We start from the raw sequence: 19,291 nt of genomic DNA on the forward strand, positions 1-19,291 counted from the left end.
TTAAGAGTGAGGAGGTACGGGCTGGTTGTGGTGGCTCACGCCTGTAATCCCACACTTTAGGAGGCCAAGGTGGGTGGATCACCTGAGGTCAGGAGTTCGAGACCAGCCTGGCTAACATGGCGAAACTCCGTCTCTACTAAAAATACAAAAATTAGCTGGGTGTGGTGGCAGGCGCCTGTAATCCCAGCTACTCAGGAGACTGAGACAGAAGAATCACTTGAACCCAGGAGGCAGAGGTTGTGCCATCTGCACTCCAACCTGGGCGATAGGGTGAGACTGTCTCCAAAAAAACAAAAGAGTAAGGAGGTACCTGTCAAAATGAAACATAAGATATACATCAAAGTGTGTAGTTTTGTACAATTTACAAAACTAAGTATATGATCTTCAAGGACAGAATTGTTTACTTTGCACATAAATTCCCAGGATACACAAAGAACTAACAGAGATTACCTCCAAGAAGGCAGGATGAGGTTACAGCAGCTTTATTTTTTCCTTCTACATGCTATGCTCTTAACACCTAAATTCTTAGGAGCAAGTACAATTTAAAATAAAGATTACCAGCCTGGGTGACACCCCGTCTCTACTGGGGAAAAAAAAAAAAACTGGATGTGGTGGCACACGACTGTAATCCCAGCTACTCGGGAGGCTGAGCCAGGAGAATTGCTTGAATGAACCCAGGAGGCAGAGGTTGCAGTGAGCCGAGATTGTGCCACTGCACTCCAATGAGTTAGACTCCATCTCAAATAAAACAAACAATTATGGTTTTGCACCTTTAACTTTTCACACACATATACACTCTTAACCTACTCATAGGCTCTATTAAAGGCACGTTCTACACATTTTAAGCACTCAAAAATATTAAACTCCCTGACTGAATAATATACGCATAACTGTAATAGCTTCATTTAAATAAAACATTTTAAAACTATCTTGGAGGATATTTTAATAGCTCAACATCCTAAAAACTATTTTTCAGAAAGTCTTCATCATCAAGAGTGTATTACCTTACCAAATTCCTAAATAGTTAAGACAAAACCTGATAGAAATTGAGGTTGACACTACATTCAATAATGAATATTCTGCTGTAAGAGACAAAACAATGTTCTACTTCTCTGAAAACCTAAGAGATTGCTCATTTAAAATATGTGAGTGCTGAACTAAACACATATATTCAGAAACAGCAGCAAAGGGGCAGGCTAAGCACCTCCTAATATGGATAAGCTCCAGGTTTCTATGTAATGAACAAAGAAGAACCTAAGAAAAATCCTGCAGAGAGAACTGGAAGAGAGTGTGAGGTTGCAAGGCAGAGTAAACTTGTTAAGAAGTCAAGGGTCCTAGATTATGGTACTAATTCTACTAACTAAGAGGCAAGACAGGCATTTCAAATACAAAACTATGACCAGCCTCCTCCTCACCTTAATCTTCTTGTGTTTCACTACAGCATTAATTTCAAAATCTCCCTTCCAATGCCAGGAAATCTCCTCTAACATAATGAATTTCCCACCCCACCACTATCCCTTACATTTCTTTAAATTCAAGATCACTTTTTTTCTTAAAAAGTAATCAGAGATTTTATAAACTAAGGGTCCTTAGACCAAACCCCAAAATTATGAACAAGAACTCAATCATTAAGTATTTGTACATTCACCTCAGCCCTGAAGAATAGCCAACCTGCCACTATACACTCAAACCACCGTGCTATGTGCTGAGATTTGGGCTTGCCAACTAGAACACAAGAAGCCAACTAATGAAAATAAATTCGAAAAAAAATTACAAGTTACAGAGCTGGGATCCTATTTTCCCCTTTGAAGAAGCAACCTATTCAGTATAAACAGAGGCAGCTTATTTAAAAAGCACTTTGGCAAAATAATTTAGTTTGTTACCTTTGACAAAGTAATCATAATCTTAAGGCATATACCTTAAAAAAGATTCAATGGGTATTTTGCACCATGGGGTGTGTTTTCAGAAGTCCTAACAGCATAATGCACTATCTAAATATAATTGGTTAAGTAATAGGACAACACCACACGCCTCCTAATATAATGCACTGAGGAGGACACCATATCACTTCCAGGAGTTCTCACCAAAAACTGGCAACCTAAATTTAATCATGAAGAATCACCAGACAGGCCGGGCACGGTGGCTCACTCCTTGGGAGGCTAAGGCGGCCAAATCACTTGAGGTCAGGAGTTTGAGATCAGCCTGGCCAACATGGTGAAACCCCACCTCTACTAAAAACACAAAAATTAGCCAGGCATGGTGGTGGGTGCCTGTAATTCCAGCTACTGGGGAGGCTGAGGCAGGTGAATCGCTTGAACCCGGGAGGCAGAGGTTGCAAAGCGAGCCAGGATAGCTCGCCACTGAAGTCCAGCCTGGGGGACAGAGTGAGACTCCATCTCAAAACAAACAAACAAACAAAAAGGATCACCAGACAAATCGAAACTGAGAGACATTCTACAAAATAACCAGCCAGTACTCTTGAAAAAAGTTCCAAAATCATTAGAGGCAAAGACTAAAACAAGACTGATCCACATTAAAGGAGAGTAAGGAGACATGTAAGCAAAATGCAAAGTGTAATTCTGGATGGAATTCTGGAGCAGAAATAGGAAATTACAGTAAAACAATTTGCTAAATTTAATTAAGATTATAGGTTACATAATAGTTTATCATTTACTTTAATCATTTTCCTGATTTTAATAATTATACTGTAGTTATTAACATGTGGACAATCTGGCAAAATACATGAAAAACTCTTCATATTTTTCCAACCTCTTTCTAAATCTGAAATTATTTCAAAATGAAAAGTTAATACATTTTAAAGAAGTCCCTTTTAATTGTCTTTATTTCTGAAAGATACCCTTTTTCATACCCTTTTTATGCTTTTTTTTTTTTTCAAATTTCCTTATGTGGCTGATACTACTTTTGTATTTAACACAGAAATGGTACAAAAACAATGATACATTTGTAAAGAAAAATATGTGGGGTGGAGAGAAAGTTCTCATCTTGTCTTAAAACAGTATTTCACCAACTGGTCCTAATATTAAATTTAATTCGCACAAAGATAATTAGACATCGAGTGTCATTAGCAAATAGCAAATCCCCCCAGAATATCAAAGCAAAACAATCAACCACTAATGAGACATTTATGAATTGAAATTTGCGAATACAGCTGGGCTAACTTTGACATGACCTCACCAAATATGTGAGTGGGAGAAAGATCAAGCCTCCATAACCCATTCTTCTGTTTTAGATTGTACTGTCATGGCTCTCTTCCAAAACAACAAACGAAGAGAGAGACATTAGGACACAGACATGCCTGCTTTCATACAAAGCATACACACACCAGAAGTTAAAAGGTTGAGGTAGCAAGTAACTGAGGCATAAGAGCCCTCAAAAGTGATTCTCAATAAGTACAGCACCCTAAATATAGTCTGAAACAAAAATCGGCCGGGTGCAGTGACTCATGCCGGTAATCCCAGCACTTTGGGAGGCCGAGGCAGGCGGATGACCTGAGGTCAGGAGTTCGAGACCAGCCTGACCAACATGGAGAAACCCCATCTCTACTAAAAATACAGAATTAGCTGGGCGTGGTGGCGCATGCCTGTAATCCCAGCTATCCAGGAAGCTGAGGCGGGAGAATCACTTGAACCGGGGAGGCAGAGGTTGCGGTGAGCCAAGATCATGCCATTGTACTCCAGCCTGGGCAACAAGAGTCAAACTCCATCTCAAACAACTAAAAAACCCCACTGTTTTCAATAAAATTAAAGCCATTTATTTTGTTATTCTGACAACTCCTCATCGCCCCCTACAAACCCAGTATCTTGATAGCAGATTAAATGTCATGTTTCAATCTACAATAAGGTGATACTACATTAAGGGACTACAAATATTAATGCTTACTGTATTGACCTCATGTAAATAGCTGAACCCCTGAGCTGCAGTGTCTTGATCTGTTAAAATAAAAAGGCTAGATCAGATGTCCCTTCAACCCTAAAATTCAATGACTCAATGAAATTTCTGTATACTTAAACATATTTCTACAAATCTATAAATTATGTAAAACTCCCAGTTTATATTATTCAATTTAAAAACTCACAAAAATACCCCACAAATGTCATTTTAATAACACCCTCATTAATAGATTTAATTCCAACTCTTCAGCATAGTGTAGTTCAAATTTCTGGTCTTGTACAATTCTCTTATGCAGAGATAATTTTCCTATAATTTTTATTCTGTAGAGACACTGGGCCTTGTATAAATCCTAGATCTCTTAAAATTTTAAAAAGAAATCATGCAAGAAGCCCATAATCTGTCACACATTAGGGGCCCATAGATTTGGAAATTAATCTCTTACTCCCCCTTGTGGCTGGAGTGGCTTCCATTCTTTGATTTGCAATTTCCTCACTTGCTTTCAACCAACCAACTAGAAAAGTGCTCCACCAGAAATGCTAATGATTAGGAGGTGTCAAGAACTAATTTATTAAGTCTTTTAGACACTTTGACTTTAAATTATTACCTTTCTATGCAGTGTGGCCTAACAGAATAAGATTTTAAGCTGTGAACATATGTTCTATAAATAAGGTCATCTATAAGCAGGCTTGTGCCTAATCACTTAACGCATTTTCCATTAATAGATGGCAAATCTGCACTTTTAATCAACAAGAAATCTAGCAAAGCAAAAGTATATTATCCCTGATGTTCAAGAACTGTTAAAGCCAGCCTAAAACTTTATTAAATATAATTCCTGTTAAAAGAGGAGCTGCTCCCTGATATTTACCCCAAAACAAAAGATACCTACACTAAACAATGATAGAAAGCCCCATCTGTTCTGTTCTAAAACTTTTTTTTTTTAATCAACTGGGTGAAAGGGCTAGCAGGAAGTGAGAATAAAAACTGCCAAATTAGATCAGGTTCAGAGAATTGTCTCCCTCCGAATCATGAATGCTAGCAAAATAATCCTAGAAGGAATCAGTGTTTTAAGAACATCTAAGGCTGGGCACGGTGGCTCACACCTGTAATCAATCCCACTTTGAGAGGCCGAGGCGGGTGGATCATCTGAGGTCAGGAGTTCAAGACCAGCCTTACCAACATGGAGAAACCCCGTCTCTACCAAAATACAAAAATCAGCTGGGCGTAGTGGTGCATGCCTGTAATCCCAGCTACTCAGGAGGCCGAGGCAGGAGAATCGCTTGAACCCAGGAGACGGAGGATGTGGTGAGCCAAGATCACGCCATTGCACTCCAGCCTGGGCAACAAGAGTGAAACTCCATCTCAAAAAAAATAAAAATAAAAAAAGGAACATCTGAAAACAAATTTTGAAATGTTGTTCCTAAAGATTAAAAGTGAAATACTAGGCCAGGTGCAGTGGCTCATGCCTGTAATCTCAGCACTTTGGGAGGCCGAGGCAGGCGGATCACGAGGTTAGGAGATCGAGACCAACCTGGCTAACCTGGTGAAACCCCGTCTCTACTAAAAAATACAAAAGAATTAGCCGGGCGTGGTGGCGGCCACCTGTCGTCCCAGCTACTAGGGAGGCTGAGACAGGAGAATGGTGTGAACCTGGGAGGCGGAGCTTGCAGTGAGCCGAGATCGCGCCACTGCACTCCAGCCTGGGAGACAGAGCGAGACTCTGCGCCACTGCACTCCAGCCTGGGGGACAGAGCGAGACTCCGTCAAAAAAAAAAAAAAGTGAAACACTAACAAGTATCAAAAAGAACTTATATCAAAAAGAACTTAATGAGTAGTTAAGTATAATCTTAAAAATTATTGACACTCACTGAAGGCGTTCCTCTTCTCCCCTCCCCCAGGATCTAGGCCTGCGCTGAAGTTTCTCACAAACCAAGGCCCAATTTACCAGTATTTCCCTCACGATGCTTTTTGTTGTTGGTGGTGGTGGTAGTTAAAACGCCTCATTTTTCATAGGGCTTTTTAGCTTGTAAGTGGCACGCTATGTATTATGGATAAACTACATGGGGGACTATATTTTATCAGCCCCTTTTTAAAAAAGGCTAAAGACCAGCTTTTCTATGTTCAATGAATTTGCAGTACTTTTCCCTCTTTGACTTGTATTATTTGTGCACGTCTATTTCCCTCTCCAGACTGAAGAGCAGGGGCTTTTACATTTATTTTTGTAATAGCACAGGGCTTATAAAATAGCAAGTTGTCAAATATTAAATAAAAAATTTCAGCTTTCTAAAGTTCTCTTAAATTTAATCCAAAATTTATAAATCAAACCACAGTAAAGTGATATCACAGAGGTACAAAAGGTAAAGCAGTGTATTTGCTATTTAACACCACCACAGGGGTGTGTTAATTCAACAATTTCCCCAAAACATCCTAGAGGTAGATAGTATTATTCCCATTTTGAAGATGTGGAAACAGAGTCACAGACAAATGCGGTAAAACTTGCCCCAAATCACACAATGAATCAAAAATTCAAAAAGGTCTGCATGGCTCATGCTAAGTTTTATCACCTCTCTTAAAGTAAGGTAGTATACACTTTAGTATCCTTTATTTTTAGAAATGTTACACAGGGATATGCTTAAAGTTTTATCTCTGCTCCAATTAAAGAAAAAGAGCCTGATGCTAGTCCTCCACTAGATGGCAACAATCAAAGGGCAACTGGGAAGGAAAAGTCGTTACTCTTACAAAAAGCAGATTGCTTGAGTTGTCTTATTTCCAAACATCTTCCAAACACAATGCTAAAGGACTCATCAAATTGTTGAATTGAGAACTTGCCTGTTCTAGGCAAGAACTACAGCTTGCCTATATAATACTACCTTCAACTGTCAATTCCACAGAATCACATTTTAAGTAGGTATTTTGCATAATATTTTCATCAAGTGTCTCTTGGTTGAATGTGGTCCAAGTATGTCATTCTAAACTGGACAATGTTTATTACGTTTAAGGAGCAAAAAAATTATAAGCTGAGTGTTCATAAGTCTTGGATCAACAAATAGGTCTGTCTCAGAAAAGCGTTTGTAATTAATCACTTAGATGAGAAACATTCCGCATACCAGTGGGTTCCTTGGTATAACGCTAATTTTTAAAAACTCTAGATCCCAAAAATTGTTTGCAAGTTAGAAATTAACTGCCACTAAAAAACATTTCTAGGCCGGGTATGGTGGCTCACGACTGTAATCCCAGCACTTTGGGAGGCCGGGGTGGGTGGATCACCTGAGGTCAGGAGTTCAAGACCAGCCCGGCCAACATGGCGAAACCCCGTCTCTACTAAAAATACAAAAATTAGCCAGGCATGGTGGTGGGCGCCTGTAGTCCCAGCTACCTGGGAGGCTGAGGAGGGAGAATCGCTTGAACCCGGAAGGTGGAGGCTGCAGTGAGGCGAGATTGTGCCACTGCACTCCAGCCTGGACGACAAGGTGAGACTGCTGTCTCAGAAAAAAACAAAACAAAAAACGACAAAAAAACAAAAAACATCTCTAACTTCCCAACTCATTAAACGATTAAAATAAAATACTAATACAACAAAAATTGGGCAGTCCCTGCAATAATCCTTCTTAGATTTTAAAATTCAACACATGCATACAGGCCAACCCATTAAGCAAATCTTATGTTGGTCTGCTTAACTTTATAGATTAATACTTGGCTGAAACTATCCTTATATTCTTTTACCTGTTGTTACCACTGTAAGCACATTTTTATTTGGGGGAGAAAGGAAGGCTCACAACAAATCCTGTCAAAAGAAATCCACAAGAGCTTACATGCTGAAACTTTTTAATAACCTATCCAATGTAAACAAAAGGGCAGGTGTCACACAAAATGATCTTACTGATATCAAGTCAGCTATATTCATCCACATGGCTTTGGTGCCTGAATGGCAATAGAAAAAAAAACTAGTGAAATCTGCCAATATGTAAAACTCTATCCTACACTACACTACTACTTCTATCACATTATACCTTACCAGAAAACAAAACTAAATCAATGACAACTGCTATTGCACAGTAACTTTCACATATACAAGCTTTTCATAATTAAAGGGAATTACTGACTAGAGAACAAGTGAATGATCGGTTACATAGAAATACACATAATAAAAAAGAGAGAACTGCTGATATGGTGGCCAAGCACACCGTTCTTCCCACACCAAAATTTACATTTGTGCCATCTAAATATCAAAGCATATACTCCTTCAGTGTACTTTACAAATACACAAATGTTTTCAAGGAGAAAAGAACAGAGCCAATCTTCTGATGCTGAAAGACAGATAATCAAGATTAAAATAAGTCCTAAATCGAGTAATGAAGCAGAAACCCTCAGGCCATAAAGATGGTAATTAGCAACCGTTTGTATCAGGGATAGTGAGACGACCAAACTAAAGCTAAAAGCCTCTTGCAGGTAATTCTGGCAAGGATCAAGCAAATAGATGGAATGAAATCAGCATTTTAGAAAGATTAGAATAAGAAATACATGCAACATAGAACTGAAAAAGGAAAAGTAACAAGTCCAAGTGAATGACCACAAGCAGCAGTAAAAAGATGTTTATAATTTAGCTTTTGTCCGTTAAAAGCACATCAAGTTTATCCATACAGTATCATTTTCCTATTTGGCAATGTGCACTTTTCTGAGTATAATCCTGGGAACTATACAATTCAGCGTGAATGTAAAGGATAGGGAACCAATGATATGGGAAACATCAACAGCTTGTAATCTGAAAATTAAGTCAAAGTTGAGTCCAACATGTCGTGTGATTAAGTCTAGAAAACATGCTAAAATTGGGTAGTTATAAAGAACAGGCAGTTTCAAAAGGAAAAGGAATGCTGGCTTTGAGTATATTGAAACTGACAGCAGTTCTAAGTCCCCTAAAACCTTGAGCGGTGTTTATTCTCTATGTGGAACTGTCAAGAGTAAAGCAAAAGCTATGGGAACTAGGATGAAATCACAATAGGGAACCAGGAATTCTACAAAAAATTCTAAGAAACTTATTAGAATTTCAATAAACTATATGCTAACTTTTAAAACTTACTTGATATCAGAACACCTGTCATTCTGACTTAAAAATTCTCACACACACATTCAATATAAATATGCCAAGAGTAACTTATTTTGGAATCAAAAATTTGAGAAATTAATCCAAAAGTCCAATGACATTTAATTCAGTATTATCAAGACAGAGCTAGTTTCCCTTCCCATCAAACAGCAAAGGCCTCTACACCTTTCCATTCCCTTTCCTTTATTTTCATCATTTCCACTTCATATACCTCAGACTTTTTGTATTTGTACAAAATATGTCATTGGGTGTGGCACTTTACATTAAAAAAAACTGAACTTTTATTACCAAAGACACTGTCCAGGCCGGGCGCGGTGGCTCACGCCTGTAATCCCAGCACTTTGGGAGGCCGAGGCAGGTGGATCACGAGGTCAGGAGACCAAGACCATCTTGGCTAACACGGTGAAACCCCATCTCTACTAAAAATACAATACAATTAGCTGGGTGTGGTGGCGGGCACCTGTGGTCCCAGCTACTCGGGAGGCTGAGGCAGGAGAATGGCATGAGCCCGGGAGGCAGAGCTTGCAGTGAGCCGAGATCGTTCCATTGCACTCCAGCCTAGGCGACAGAGCAAGACTCCGTCTCAAAAAAAAAAAAAGAAAAAAAGAAAAAAAAGACACTGTCCAATTTTTTCCTTCCTGATACCACAGAACTGGAATTATTTATACTTTGAAACATACCAAAACCATGAAGACATGTAAATATACAGTATATCTTAATAAAATAAAATAGTAACAATAGATATAACCCTACAGAGTTCTTTGGAGAAGCCCTTATTCCAATGAGCTGTCTAGTGATTTTCATCTTAAAAACTAACTCTACATAGCAGTTTTTAAAGCCCAAGGCACGTAATAATATATTCAGACTAAAACGGACCCAAAGGTGCTTGCTTTCTTATTTCTGTTTAATGGTAGTTCTGTGGGCTGGAGATGAAAATCAGTGACCCATAACCACAACTTAAAATTGCCCTGAGCAAATAAAAACGTAGAGCAGCAATAAAATAGAACTCAGTCAAATTAACAGAATCACTATTAAGATTACTCAACTGCAGTTGCCAACTGTTATAAATGTTAGACACACAATTTTACACTGGTTCCTCTCGGAGACCTCCTATAAAGTCATTCTCTGCCTACAGCAGTGGATTTTAAATTTTAAAATGAAACCTTTGAAAATTTGATGGTTGGCATGGACCTTCTGCCCCAGAAAAATACACAATTTTAAAGGCTTCTTCAATCTTCGAAATTCCATTCATGGACTGTCAGTTAAGAGACCCCTGCACTATTATAGGCAGGCTCACACTTTTAAATAGAACTGAAAAGCTAAGATAAACAGGACACAGAAGGTAGTCAAGGTGCTTTACCTGACTCTCATTCCCCACAACCCTGTGGGATGAGTATTATTCCTATTTAATTGAGCTTAGTTTTCTCAGAGGGACTGAGTGATTTCCTCAGGCCATGCATCTATTAAATGGTAAAACTAGTTTGACTCAGTATCTTGAGCTCCATTATTCACCTGACATACTTCTTTGAGTTTGAAAGAGGCTTCCTAGACTGTATTTCCTTGGTATTCATTTCATCATGTGCAAGATAAAAACTACCCAATTTTTGGCTGCCATCTTTCAGGTTTAAAGAGGTACTAGTGTTGAGTCCCTCTCCAACTACCAAGAGAGCTTTTGTCTAAGCATCTGCCAGGAAAGGCAGATTGCATTAGTTCACATATTGCAGTTTGAAATTAACACGTGGAAGAGAAGAACCCCAAGTTCTTTTACATAATGAAAAGTCCACATTGTGAAGAGCATGCCAGTGACCACTTCCCACCATAATGCTCTATTTACTCTTGTAATATGCAACATGGTCCAAGCTCTTTGCTTATTAAATGGTTATAAAATAGATAAATACATATAACCAGAATGGGTTACTTAAAGAGCTCTTCAGAAAAACTCAGAACTTTGGAGATTAGCTTCTTTTTGTAGGAAGAAAGTTTATTTTCATAGCTATTATAAAATAGGTGCTCAATATAAAAAATCTGGTTATCACTAATGCCACAAGCCAATACTATTATTTCTGCAAAGGCACACCTGCTTATTTTTCTCAAATTAAAAAATATATATATCAAAGCCCAGAAAAGGCTGGAGTAATAAAAAATTATAATTGATTTTTTATCATGTAAGATCTTAAAAATATAATTTAAAATATTTTTACTAATCATTAATAATGATTCAAAAACTTTTTCTAGTAGAAATATCAGTTCTGCTACATTTTATTCTTCCATTTCACAGAAAGGGCAGAAGGAATTTTATGCAATATGTTTCCAGAGTCGATGTGACCTATTTGAAAAAGATGGTAGGAAAAAGAAGCCTATTATCGGTAAATATCAAATTTTCCCAAGCAGAAAAAGAAAAAGCTAGGGAAATTTTGCAGTGCTGCTGACCTAATTCTATGCTCTTTCTCAAAAGAAGCCTTTCTGCTTGTTTAACAAATATTTGAGCATCTACTACACGTTGAGTATGCAAAGATCACTAAGTCTTACTCCTGAAAAGACCAAGGCTGGAAGCAAAAGCTTGTTTAGAATTCTCTTCAAAGCCATTTGTATAGTAAAGAAATTAAACTCTCATTTATCCAAACTTTCAAAGTGTAAATACCATTAAAACTTTTTGGGAAGCCAGTGCTATTCTGGAGGGTAACGATGTGGGTAGGGACCAGAATGAACTTCCTTAATAATCATAACAAGAAGAAACTATTTATATTAAGAGATTATCTTGTTATCCTCATCTACTGGTTCTATGCAAACAAATTTTCTTGATAAGGAAACTAAAGGGAAGCATAGTCAAAACTGCTACAAGTTGGGCTGGACGTGGTGGCTCACTCCTGTAATCCCAGCACTTTGGGAGGCCAAGGCGAGTGGATCACCTGAGGTCAAGAGTTAGACCTGACCTGGTCACCAGCCTGGCCCACAAGGTGAAACCCCATCTTTACTAAAAGTACAAAAATTAGCTGGGCGTGGTGGTGCACGCCCAGTAATCCCAGCTACTCGGGAGGTCAAGGCAGAAGAATTGCTTGAACACGGGAGGCAGAAGTTGCAGTGAGCTGAGATGGTGCCATTGCACTCCAGCCTGGGTGACAAGAGCAAAACTCAGTCTCAAAACAAACAAACAAACACAAAAAACAAACCTGCTACAAGTCTTTTCCTTGGAAAAGACTCACAATGACAGGAACTTTTATATTTTGTATATGGAAAACATGCACATACCTACCTGGTATTGCAAATAAGCGTGTTAGTAAAAGGTAAATGTTACATTCCTTTTTATTCCTAAAATTGACTTTTGTCTTAAGGGAAATGTTAATGTGTAACACACCCTTTGAAGCCAAAATAAAAACTTTTCGATCAGGTGTAATAATTGGGAAAAACACTTCAGACTGAACAAAACTGAATTACACATACACAGATATTAGTAAGGTGAGCAAAAAAAAAAAAAAAAACAAAAAAAAAACAAAAAAAAACCAATACATTTTTTATTATAGAAAAAAAAAAAATCACATTTTCAAAATTTAAACATTTGGCCGGGCGCGGTGGCTCAAGCCTGTAATCCCAGCACTTTGGGAGGCTGAGGCGGGCGGATCACGAGGTCAGGAGATCGAGACCATCCTGGCTAACATGGTGAAACCCCGTCTCTACTAAAAATACAAAAAAATTAGCCGGGCGCAGTGGCAGGCGCCTGTAGTCTCAGCTATTCGGGAGGCTGAGGCAGGAGAATGGCGTGAACCCGGGAGGCGGAGCTTGCAGTGAGCCAAGATCGCGCCACTGCACTCCAGCCTGGGCAACAGAGCGAGACTCCGTCTCAAAAAAAACAAAAAACAAAATTTAAATATTCTTATTACCTTAGCAAAATCACAAAATAGACATTTGTCACTTGGCCTCAATAAAAGCAAGATATTCCTTTTTTCAACTTAGATACAAATAATAGCTATCATTCTAAAGGTTTCAATAAGCAAAGAACAAAAAAATGCCCCAAGACAGATGCCTCATTGAGTTTGTGACTGTGAACCCAAATAAGCATGTTTAAAAAATCACTATTCTTTAAAAAGACAGTGTCAAGTAAATATCATTTGAGAAAATTACAGTTTAGGAACTGATGCTATTCCATTAGTAAATACAAATGTAAAGAAATGATAGTATCATCACAACTTTAACAAAAAACCCAAACCCACAACCACATCAGACATTATCCTATTGCTCATTATAGCACTTCTTCCATAAACAAGGTTCATATAGTAAGTAACAAACCTGGATTTCCATACTGAGTTCCAGATTCAGTAATCTGTCCACAAAAATCGAGATGCTGCCCCTCTTTGTATATCAGAGCCCTTCCATACTGGTTAAGTGTAACCATTTAGTAAAACCACTTTAAATATTATTCCAAAAACTGCCAGCTTGGTTGGATTCTCTACTGGTTTATCCTCAAATTTAAACTATTCTTGATCAAAAAGCCCTACTTTATATGACAGATTAAAATTAACCAAAATGTAGTTTAATTCTTTTAAGCGCAGTGCTTCAACACAGTAAGTACTGAATACTTAAAATACTCGATTCAAACTGGAAAATCAAGCTTGAGTTGTTCATAACCTTTCATCATGGTTGTGAGTGTTCAAAATTTACCTTCAAGAATTCAATGCAGGAAGAGGTTTCATAGTTGTGACGCCAGAGTTTTCTGCATGGTTGACTCATTACATTAACATTATAGCGGCTAATCCTGAGTGCATGGTTGACTCATTACATTAACATTATAGCGGCTAATCCTGAGAAGAGTACTATTTCTACAATGAGTATCCTATTACATCTCTCTTACCTAAAATATGTAAAATTCCTTTATCCACAGATGTACATTTAAGATAACCAGCTATAGAGCTACTACAAATATTCTAACCATAAGTAAAACAGTAACACAATTAGTTTATCTTTTCAATTAATATAAAATACAATACTAAAGTCTGTTATTTTTAACAAAACTGAACTGTTTCATAATCATTGTTGCAATTATTTTACATACACGTATCTATAATTGTCTTAACATCTTTTTAGTCATGACACCATGAAGACTTTTAAATTTGGAACACACAATGTTTAGAAGGAAAAGAAAAACCAAACAAAAAGTTAAGAGTAATGTAACTGATACTCATAGGGACCCTACAGTATAATGAAGCCAGACTGAATTGATTCTCACCAGTACATCATTGCAGATATCTCTTAGCTCCGTCTCAATTTTCTCTCTGTATTCTCGAGCCATCTGCTGTTTTTTCTCAGCACCTTCCGTCTTTTGTTCAATACTTGAGACGACCCTCCAAGATGACCTACGGGCTCCTACAACATTTTTATAAGCAACTGAGAGAAGATTCCTCTCCTCATTGGATAATTCAGCTCCTTGCTCAGTTACAGACTTCATGCAGGCTGCCATGTCATCATATCGCTCAGCCTGCTCGGCCAGTTTGGCCTTCTGAACCAGCTCATTTTTATCCATGACTGGATGTTCTGCAGGGGGGAAAAAAGGAGTATTTAAAATTTTTCCCATCAAAATAAACAGACTCAAAATTATACCCGCGGTAAATGAGTTTTTTAAACCTGAAACCTAACTGCCTGTGAAAGACTGTTCACATGAGGAATTAAAATGCAGCCTCACAAAAGGATAGTCAAAAAAGGGAAAAAAATTTAGCATACTGAGCATCAGAGGTAAACTTACAGCCATTAACACATCAGTGTAGCAAAACTAAAATTTGTTCAGAAGACCCAAATTTCACATGTCAAAATTACTTCCAAAAGCTGCCTCAAAAACTACCCCTAATCTTACCTGACCAAAATCTCAACTCATTTCCAATACCACTAAGTGATCCAAAATTAAGCAGCTTTTCTTCCTTTAGTAAAAGCATTGTTTACAGAGAACATCTGGATTTCTATCATATTTCCAGAATCATAATTCATATCAGTTTAATGTAACTCACGTCTTTTTACTTTCATAATACTCTTGTCAAGAGTGATTACATTTTAGCTTTAGTGTTACCCCTACCCCAAACCTACTAGATCTCTGCAACAATTGCCAGCCAATAATAGCATAACAATTTGGGGGGGAATGACCAACTGTTTGTTTTCAGATATTTTGAGTATAAATCCACCACAAAGGATCAATATCTGACCCTAATGTCTCAACTCTTTATCTTGTTATATGTCCACATGCTTTAAAAATATCCGCAAGTCATGACACTTCAACTCTTACTGTGAGTACTAGAATATATCACATTGGAAGTACTTAATTTACAAGTGTTTCCAATGTCATCGCTCCAGTTGAAAAGCAGAAGTGCTGCATTTTGCTTCTAGCCATCATAATGTAATTGGATGTTACCACTCAAGCTGTCCTTTACCATGACTACCCATCTAATTCTCTTTCCCTCGCATTTTAGTTTCCTGGACCTTTTCAATTTACCTCAGCTACATTTTTCTGGAAAGACACCCTTTTGCAAGTTGCCAAACAGCACAAAGATACTAATCCACACAGTGACACCACAGAATAAATGACTTCAGAGGAAAATACACACCCTGAATGAAGTGCACTTTTAAATTAGAAGGTGAACAGAAGAGTCCACCTTGGCAGCTGACTCCCGAATATTAATCATCTTTTACCTTCCCAGGGAAATCCCACAATATTTTTTTAACCAAATGAGAGAACAGGTCGCCGCATTTTAAACAAATAATTAGCCACTTTGGATGCAAGGTACTGGCTCAATACGTAAACTATTTAACCTTTATGACGGCATCATTTTCGTCAGGTCTCTAAATTACTAATTTTTCCCTTAGGATCTCAGAAACGCTCTCTGGTTATTTCTGCTTCTAACGAAAAATGATTTAAGCCAGTACAAAGGATTCTCTCCCCAATCACTTCGGTACAAGAGGAAGTGGATAAGGTTTCTCACACAGTAACGAGTGCTCCAAGGCCTCGCCTCTACACTGCGGGCAGGACTCACCGCACCCATTTAACCCTTACCTGACTTGAGACGTCGGTTACTGTGAAACGAAAACGGGCAGACCCGGACTTTAAAGTGCAAATTCTCCGGTCCGCGTATCGCAACCACCCCCCTCCAGGCTCCGCCCAAGTCGGAGCCACGGCTCAAGTCCCCGACTCTCCTCCTTTGTCATGGCGGATCTGTGTCAGGGAGCCCAACCTACTGCAGAGTGTTAATTCCTCCCCCCGACCGGAGCCAGAGGGAGGAGCAGTCCGCGCCCCCGCCCAAGCCGTGGGGGCGGGGGGGGAGCGAAGCCGCCCGACCCCGGGGCAGAGACGCCACAGCAGCCCGCAGAAGCGGAACCACTACCAGCCCCGCCGCGGACACACCCCGCTCTCCCACCCAGCGCCTTCCCCGCCACCGATCAGCGCCGGTGACCGTGTACAGCGTCTCTAAGGGACCGACAGCTGCAGGTGGGGGAGGGGACGAGAGCCACACCCAGCCGAGCGGGCCACCAGCGGCTATGCTCAGGCTCACCCGCCCCCAAAGCAGGATATGCGTCCCCAAACCGAGCGCAGGGACCCTCCAGTTCTAGTCCATCACGCAAGGCAGCCGACTGCGGGCTCCCCACCCTGTTCTCTACCCCGACCTCGACTTGCAGCCCCCGTCCACACCTCCCCCTCCCGTTCACAAGAAGCAAAAAAAGTCAGACCCATCCCCCACCCCCACCAGGAAAATTCAAGTCCTTCCTCCCACCGCGGAGCCCAGGAAATTCAGCTCTAGGTCCCAGGCGAGCCCCACCCCAAAACCTCACCCCGCAGTGGACTCCCCTCCCGCCGGCGCGCGGCCTCGCCCCGGTCTACCTGGCGGGCGCCGCCGCGCCAGGCCTGGGCTCCGGCCCGCTCTCAGCCAGGCCTTTCCCTCGCGCCTGGGTCCCCGAGGCCCCCGGCCCCTCCCCGCCGCGCCACCGCCTCCCGGGGTGGGGGAGGGCCGGGTCCCGCCGCCGCAGCGCCCAGCGCGGAGGCTGCGCGAGGGGGAGGGAAAGGAGGGGGCGGCCGAGGGAGAGGGGAGGGGGCGGCCTCACCTGCGCCACTGCGATGCCCGCCGCCGCCGCCGCCGAGTCATTATCTCGGGCGGAAGCGAGAAGGGCGGCGAGGGAGGGGGTGGAAGCCCGCAGAGACAAGGGTGGGGATGGATCGCGGCCGGCGGCGCCCCGGCCATGCCTCGTTCACCTTCGGGAGCCGGCGACAGGGAGATCCCCAGGGATCTCGCGTGTGGGCGCCCTACCCACTCCCGGGGGCAGGACGGGGGAGCGAGCACCGATCGGCGCCGGGGCGTCGATGCGGAAGCAAGGAGCCGGAGGCGGCCGCTAGCCGCCCGCCCGAGCCCAGCGGAAGAGGAGCCGCCGCCCGTGTCCGCTGAGGAGACTCCGCCTCAGCCCGGCGCCGCCACCGCGGGGCGAGTGGGGATGAGGGGACGGAGCGAGGACGGCTCCCACGCGTTCGGAAGGCTGGCCTGGGACAGGAAGCGAGGCGCGGCGGCGGCCGGGTTCCTCACCTGTGTCCGGAGTGGGTGGTGGCGGCGGACGGACAGGGGCTCAGCAGTCTCTGGGCGGCGGCGGCAGCAGCGGCGAGGCTGAGACTCTGTCCCTGGATCTCGCTGCTCACAGGCTACAGCCGCTCCGCAGACACGGGGTTTCCTCCAATCACCAGCCCCGGCAGCAGGGGCACCACACGCACGATGACGTCAAACGCTGCTATGGCAACCGTTGATTGGTGCCCACAGCGATCGGGGCCCCGCGCAATCGCCGCTCCCCGGCGCTCGTCCTGCCCGCCCGCGCTGGAGGGCGAGCGGAGGCGCGCGCGTCCTCGCCCGCAGCCGCCACTCCTCCCACCCCGCTCGGCTTCCAGCTCCTCTACGCTTGTCCCGAGTGCACCTAGGGCAGGAGGCTGCTTTTTTCCTTTTCCTCCCCAACGCAAATCCCCCACTCCTCGCCTTCCCTTTGGGTCCCCAACGCCCTCTCTCTCCCTCTCCCCTGCAGCCTCTGCCGGCCCACTCTTCCTCTCAGCCGGCGGGAAGGCGTTCTCTCCCTACCCCCACCTTAGCTTTCGCTCAGCCCGTCTGCGCTTGCCCCAGTCACTCCCTCTGGAAGGGGCTCCCGTTCAGCAACATCCGGGACCTTTCACATCCCCCCACCCCTCCCCGAGGCCCGGCCCGCCCCGCCCTCCGTGCTTCGCGGTAGTAACTGCCCCAGGGCCGTCCCCGGGCAGGATGACAAGGGTGGCTCGGCGGCTCCGGCATTGTGATCAGGACTTGCGGGGTGGGGGCCCCGGGGCGGGGGCAGGGCGCGGTCGCACGGCAAGGGAGTGTTGTGTGTGGTGCGCTCCCCCCCGCCCCGCCCGCCGCTCCCCTTCCCCGGCTGGGCCGACCGGGGCGCGCGGCCCCTCTCGGCCTCCCTCCCGCCGCCGCGGCTTTACCTGCTGGCTCGGGGGAAGCGGTCCTAGACCTTTTATGGCTCGGAAACGGGAGTGAGGCGTCCAGCCCCTGAGTGTGGCTGAGTGATGGGGAGGCGTTCCAATCGAGAGCGCGGGATCTGCGCTCGGTGACTGCGCGAGGGGACAATGGGTGGGCGCCGAGGTGGGGGCGAGGTGGGCCGGGCCGGGCGGAGCCGGCAGGAGGTGAGGCCTGGAAGGAGGCGCGGCCGCTTTAGGGAAGCCAGAGTTCCGAGGGGAAAAGACAGCCTTCTCCGGCGGAGGGCTGGAGCTGGTCCTGGCAGCCTTGACCCGGAGACAGGCAGTCAGGCGTGACCGCACGGACCCGTTTCTCGTAGGCTAGGTTTTCCTACCCAAATAAAGCTTTCACGTGAAGACCTCATACTGCACATGACGATCATTACCTTTTTATCTCCTAGAAGCAAAGTTTGAGGGACGTCGTAGTCCCCAGGGTTCCAGCTGGCGGTGGGACTGGGCCACAGGCCGGGTGATGACCCGGGACGGGAGCCCGGAAGAAGGGGAAGGAGAAAGGCGGAAATTGCAGGTGCCTGAACCGGTAGGGCCTCCGCCCAGTTGACTTCAGGAAGTTCAGAGAGAAACATTCACAGTGTGAATGATCTCTGCCCCTTCCCTCTTTAAATGTGTTCGGGCTAAGAAAAGATTAGTGCTTGGATGACCTGCAAAACCACTTGCAACAGCCATGGAGAGTGTACGGTTAGCAATGAGAAAGCTTGGAACTCTTCATTTTACTCTTGTGTAAACTCCCCATTGATTCTTCCAACGTATCTTTATTGAGCTGA

General features: G+C 43.1%; 1 protein-coding gene across 6 annotated transcripts in view; it reads right to left on the minus strand.

Moving 5' to 3' along the window:
- The window catches only part of YWHAZ (tyrosine 3-monooxygenase/tryptophan 5-monooxygenase activation protein zeta), a 34,793-nt gene extending 15,687 nt beyond the window's left edge, over positions 1-19,106 (minus strand). Inside the window, exons 1-2 of one of the 6 annotated variants that reach the window (XM_003951316.6) lie at positions 18,896-19,106; positions 14,232-14,536 (exon numbers count right to left, since the gene is read on the minus strand). In XM_003951316.6, the coding sequence (XP_003951365.1) occupies positions 14,232-14,525 (294 nt within the window). In that variant the 5' untranslated portion in view covers positions 14,526-14,536; positions 18,896-19,106. Of the gene's footprint in view, positions 1-14,231; positions 14,537-16,040; positions 16,822-16,862; positions 16,975-17,083; positions 17,435-17,556; positions 17,694-18,476; positions 18,609-18,895 lie in introns of those variants that run through there. The other 5 variants (XM_054656925.1, XM_024345254.2, XM_063816490.1 and 2 more) reach the window with 5 other exon arrangements.
- Between the last annotated feature and the right edge of the window lie 185 nt (positions 19,107-19,291).

This window comes from Pan troglodytes, chromosome 7 (genome assembly GCF_028858775.2).
Source record: "Pan troglodytes isolate AG18354 chromosome 7, NHGRI_mPanTro3-v2.0_pri, whole genome shotgun sequence".
Classification (NCBI taxonomy): Eukaryota; Metazoa; Chordata; class Mammalia; order Primates; family Hominidae; genus Pan; species Pan troglodytes.